This window comes from Neodothiora populina (genome assembly GCF_041146345.1).
Source record: "Neodothiora populina strain CPC 39397 chromosome Unknown canker_contig_6, whole genome shotgun sequence".
NCBI classification, from domain to species: domain Eukaryota; kingdom Fungi; phylum Ascomycota; class Dothideomycetes; order Dothideales; family Dothioraceae; genus Neodothiora; species Neodothiora populina.
The window spans coordinates 854,291-859,992 of NW_027191414.1; the positions used below are offsets into that span (position 1 = coordinate 854,291).

General features: G+C 51.1%; 1 protein-coding gene across 2 annotated transcripts; it reads right to left on the reverse strand.

The window, feature by feature from the left end:
• Window positions 1-884: 884 nt before the first annotated feature.
• AAFC00_005907 (uncharacterized protein) lies at window positions 885-2,312 on the reverse strand (the record flags this gene model as incomplete). Of its 2 annotated transcripts, XM_069345768.1 has the most annotated exons (2): window positions 885-1,755; window positions 1,810-2,312. In XM_069345768.1, 2 exons carry the CDS (start codon window positions 2,310-2,312, stop codon window positions 885-887), a joined length of 1,374 nt encoding a protein of 457 aa, XP_069197970.1. The 2 variants fall into 2 exon arrangements, with proteins under 2 accessions (XP_069197970.1, XP_069197971.1); XM_069348281.1 differs by having other exon boundaries at window positions 885-2,312.
• Window positions 2,313-5,702: the final 3,390 nt, after the last annotated feature.

Genomic DNA, 5,702 nt, shown 5'->3' on the forward strand with positions numbered 1-5,702 from the left:
CCTTGTTCCGCTTCTCTTGATGGAAAGACAGTGAACAGACTGGAGAAGAAAGCAAGCAAGCAAGCAGGATAGGGGGCTCGACGATCAAAATATCAGGCGTTGGGAAATGCCGACAAGAAGCTGAGTGATGAAAAAAAAACGATGGCTTCGAGGCTCAAACCACACGACCGCCCGCCCATCCACCCATAGGTGAAAGCAAGTAGTTCGTCCGCTGCTCCTCCCCATAGGCGACTCCGCTACACCGCGCTATCCTCGATCGACAATGCGTCGCAACCGGATAGTACGCCCTTGTACCGAACCTCCACAAGTAGAAAAGAAAGGACAAGAAAGGTCTAAAAACATAAAAGAGAAAAACGCTCGCCTTCGCAATAAATCAAAGCAAAAGTGCAATTTTGCAGCAAGAATAGACTCTTTTCTGTGAAAATGACTCAAAAGGCGAGACTTTCGTAAATCCATAACTCCATTGCAAAACCCATCGCGCTGAGCCTCCATACCCTCCCGACCAATCCTGGCCTTTTATGAAAGATTTTTGAAAAAAAGGAAAACAGACTTGATGGACATCAGTCTGTCTGCTCCAAGGAATCGAACAATGACAGATTAGGACGCTGTGGTGAACGCCGTGGATTGCTGTCCTCTCCGACTTGGGCTTGCAACAGGCAAAAAACAATGAAAGTATTGACAATGGTGAAAAGGAAAAAACAAACAAATGCTGCGTAGATTTTTTTTGGTGCGGGTCGAGTGGGGGAATCATGTCGGTAACTTTTTTTGTAATCGTGAAATCGCTCGAAGATGTTGTAAGCAACGCAAAAATGCAATCTGCTGAGCGATGTGCGGCTTAATGACTCCTGCCCGCGGCAGTGACAGTTGATCAGCATGAAGGTCAATCAACCGACCACAGTCTGAGCTTGGTAGCCCATGGTGGGCATGTATGACATGTACTGTCGAGCACAGCTCATGCAATTGCAACCGTGGGGGTGAGGTGCTGACCAGGAAGGTTGATTCCAAGGTGACACAAAAGACGCCAGGGGTGGGAGAGGCACGGCGCAGCCTCCATAGCCAAGGCGTCGCGCGTGCTCTTGTGATGCGCGGCCATTAGCGTGCTCGAGCTCATCCAGAGTTGGGTAGCGTTGACGAGAGTTGTAGAAGGCTTCCATGGAGTTTGCGGGTTCCGAGCGGTTCCAGGGGTCAGCAGACAGGTAAGGGGTACCGCCGTAAGTGGACGAGGCCCTAGACGACTGAGGGGTGAAATCAGCGTAGAAGCCCTTGGCATATTGCTGCTGATAAGGCGAGTGTGAGCTGCGGATAGGAGTCTGGCGCTGGACGTTGGTATTGAGAGGCGAGAGACGAGCAGAGCGAGACTGCTGAGGACGCGATTCGTACTCCTTCCAAGCTTGGTGCCATGTGGAAAAGCCTTGGGGGTCCTCAGGGTCGCAGTGCAAGTTGTAGTCGATGGCGGACAACCACTCCATTTCGAGCTCGTTGAGCTCGGATACTCTGATGCCGCTGACGTCGGACCAGGAGCGATTGATGAAGGTGTTGTCGTCCAAGAACTTGCTTCCCAGGATCAGGGCGACGCATAGTAACCTGTAGATCTGATTTTCCGACGAAGACGAGGGGCGTGGGGGGTGATCTCTCAGACGGACAGTGAGATAGTGGAGACTGAGCAGAATGGTGGCGGAAGGAAGGCGGGTTGCGGACAAAACCTGTAATACCCATTTGCGGAAGGGAGGTGAAACGGAAACTGTGTTGCGAATGCTTCGGCAAATGTCAATATCTGCAAGGCAGATGGGGGACATGTGGAGTGCATACATTCCCAGAGCTGTCTCTGCCACGAAATCCGTCATTCTTTCCATATCATAGTCGAGCTTGGCTGACACGCCTCCTGTCGCCTTCTCCTCCTTGACCGGGGGTTGTTGTGCCACGGCGGCCTGCTGGGCGGCTTGACTGCGCTGGTTCTGGTCCATACGGAGACGCATCTCTTCCTCGAGTGATGCTCCCTGGGTTCTCAGAGGTGGCAATATCGGCGCGCCTAGAGGTTCGTAGTAGCTGCTGATGGGTGGAAGCTGCGGTGCTTGTTGATACATGCCTTGGTGAGGGTGATACATCGGCTGGCTGTTTATGTGAGCAGTTGGCTGATTGTAACCTCTCGTGTACTCATACGGCAGATCCTGTCGTGAGTCTGCACAGTGCTGTGCCATGTACGAGTCCTGATGGTGAGGCACTCTGGCGCAAGCCGAAGTATCATAGGGTACAAACTCTGGAGGGGTGAGAGGCAAGTGGCCAGGATTGGCGCGAGGGTAGAAAGACGGCATGCTAGGTGGAGGAACGGGGAATGGAAGGAAAGAAACGGTGTACTGGTCGACACTCTGATGATAGTCGTCAGCGCGTGTTGTAACACCAAGTGATGTGAAGTAGCGAACCGTCTCTTTCGCTTCACGCGCACGAAGCGACAAGAGCTTTGCTCTGTGTCCCTCTAGTTGCAACAGTGCATGCGCAGTGAGATGATGCGTGGGAGAACAACGGGAGAGTGCGGGACTGGTGATACAGCAAGCAGTCGACTATTCGGTTGGGAAGACGGGCGACTGTCAAGATCCGGTCGATGTTTCGAGACTGGTTGCTGGCGACAGATAGATCAAACACCGGTATTGATGATGATAACTAACAAAAGTGATGAATAACAGGATGGACGAAGCTAAGTGAATAGGTCGTCTATCCGAAGATGCGATGCTGGTATGTGCTGATGGGGATGCGTCTCTCTTGCTTTGAATCCGCAGCCTAGTCGTGTCGAATGCGTCGAATGACGTGGCTATGCGAAGAAAAAGAAAGAAGAAAAGAAGACGGAGGAGTTGGCGTCGATGAGCGCGGACAACAATCCGTGAGTCTTGTTTTCTTCCTCTTCAGATGACTGCAGAGGGAGGTGTCCGTTGGACGTAGGCTTCAGCGAGACCGTGGTCTGACGTGGCGATGCGAGCGCGCAGAGCCGAGAGTTGGTTCTACAGTACAAGCAAGACTTGTCCTAGTCGCTGCCTAAACCAGTTGATTTCCGATCCAGCGGTGGCAAATCAAAAGAGTAAAGGTCACGTCGCAGCCGCGAAAGCGCCCGGCCGTAGGGTTGAGAAGCGGCGGGGAATGGGCGAGAGAGTGCAGTATAGAGTTGGGGGAAGGAGGTGGAGGGGAGGAAATTGAGTAGGGAATATGGAGTCAACAGGGAGAAGGGCAGAAGGAGATTTGAGGAGCAACGCAGCAGCAGCAACGGCAGCAACAGGACTGGACAGCGGCAGCAAGCGATGAACAGCGACGGCACTAGCACAAGCAACACCAGCAGCACCAGTTGCAGCCAGCAATAGCAACGACCGACAGGGCAATGAAAGAACGATTACTGTACGGTAAAGCTCCGGCCACTTTCCGAAAGCCCGGGCTTCCCAACTCTTCTTTCAGTGTCACTTTGACTAGAAACTGCTTGCGTTTGCGTGGTGTGTATGGAGCCGGTGGCAGAGACAAGGGAAAAAACTCTTTCATCCGCCAGTGCGCGCTACGACCACCTGCAAACCAAGATCATGAACCACCACTACGTGGACATTACCTCATGTAGAGTGTACATGCAAGTGCTGCGTGAAGTCTTACTGGACGAAAGTCTTTTGCCTTGCCCTTCTTTAGGTACTCGCATGCCACTGTCTTAGTCCTGCTGTACTACTGTACTGTACTGTACTACAGAGGGTGCCATTTTTACCTTGGGCTGTGTAGGCTAACTTGGCTATTCTGAGTAAAGTACAATGACGCCCCCCCACCCCCCATTATTGCCCTGTATTCTGGCCAACTTTGGCTGCAGCGCCGGCTACAGCAGCTGGCTGACACGCCTGTCTTTCTGTGACATATTACGCGTGTTGGGAAAATACCCTTTGGCCCTGCAATCCTGCGTCTGGCTTTTGACCATCTAGTCACACACATAGTATACGACTCGCGTTGCGATGGCATGTCATATCGTATATTTACCTTTGGGACTATAGTAGAAAAACCTTCGTGGGTTTTCAGTGCTGATCCTACTCTATTGCACGTGTGCTCTCGGTGTGCCGCTACCTGTAGGTGGATCTGATCGATCCAGCCGGCTTGATATAACCGTCATGATTCGAGTTGTTCCACTCGACCCCGAAGCTCGCCGCCGCCTACGGCCGCCTATGCCGCCCATCCAATTCCACAAAAAACAAAAGAACCAATACGAAAAGGCAGTACGTCAACCGAACCTTGTTCTGTACAAATGACTTCATCGCATTTTGTGCCGGAAAGACTCTGCACAAAGAACAGACACGGCGGAGGGTAAGGTAGGGTAGCGACGATGATGACACGGAGTGGTGCGCGGGTCGCGCGTGTTCTTTCAAGCCATTAATCATACCTCCAGCAATAATAGTGCCGAAGTTGGTGACTTTGTCGCATTACGACCAGCGAATCCAAAAAAATCCAGCCTCCTCGGCACCCCCTCTCGTAGGCTCCCGTTGAAATGCTCCCGATTCCGAGCAGTCATGATCACACGTGCACTATGACCTATTTTCACATGTGCTGTGAGGTCCTTTGCATGACTCTCGCGCATCTTGTACTTGAGACTTCCAGGCAGGATCAAGATGAGTAATTCGGATCAATCAAAAACAGCGACCAAGGACCTCGGCATCCCACGAGATATATTATCTTCTAATGACCATGATCACGCGTCTTTCAAATTGGAAAGGAAGCCCGTATTCGAGAAGTGAGCACAGGATCTTTTGTTACAAATGTATTGCTTCGTCCAATCTCAGGTACCAAATCACCCGTTTCCCTTCCTGCCGAGACATGCCGTAGATGCCGTGTCGTGTAGACAAGAAGTTTTTTTTCTTTCACGACCAGTCGGAGTTTCGCACCACACCAAGTCATGAGTACAGCAGGTAGTGCTGGTCATTTTGCCCTAAGAGAGTCAAAAGTAAAAATAGCACGAGTGGATATCTCCATCGTCCTATATCGTCGACACTGCCACTTGCATATTCGATTTAGGACATGTCCTTGGCGGACAGCGTGTAAACGGCAAGTATAGACTCGTTGAGGTAGAAATCCTGCGCGACATACGTTGTGACGAAGGTTTGCATCTGGTGACGCTCAAGCGAGGGTCTGCTCACATTGATATTCGACACAGCCGTTTGATAAACTTAAATCTAGGCGCACTGGCGCAATGGTAGCGCATTGGTTTCCGGTACCAAAGGTTGCGTGTTCGAGTCGCGCGTGCGTCGACCTTTTGTCACTTCGTTTTTGCTCATGGAATTGTTTCTGCCCATAGAGGTGTGGGTGGGCGTTTCCGATCTTGCTTCAAGTGTGATTGTTTTCGTGTCACGATTGCAATTGCCGCAAACCGAGACCAAGATGTGAAAGGTCTGAGACTGTGCGACCACAGTCTTGTAGTTCTATTGCCCAGATGTTGCATCTCTCGGAAGTCCTGAAAGAGGCCAAGTATAGTGATTAGCCGAGGCGCGAGACTTGGGGGTATTGTGGATCGTAAGTCTTATACTATACGTCCTCAGTCACAGTGTTTACCTATGCGTCCATCGTTTCTTCGCTATAACGTATTACAGATCAATGGATACTTAAATGCCCAGTCCGGACCTTGCAATCCTCGTTTCGCCTTTGTTTTAACAATGTTCAAACATATTATCGGAATACTGAAAGGAGTGAGAGTAGCATCC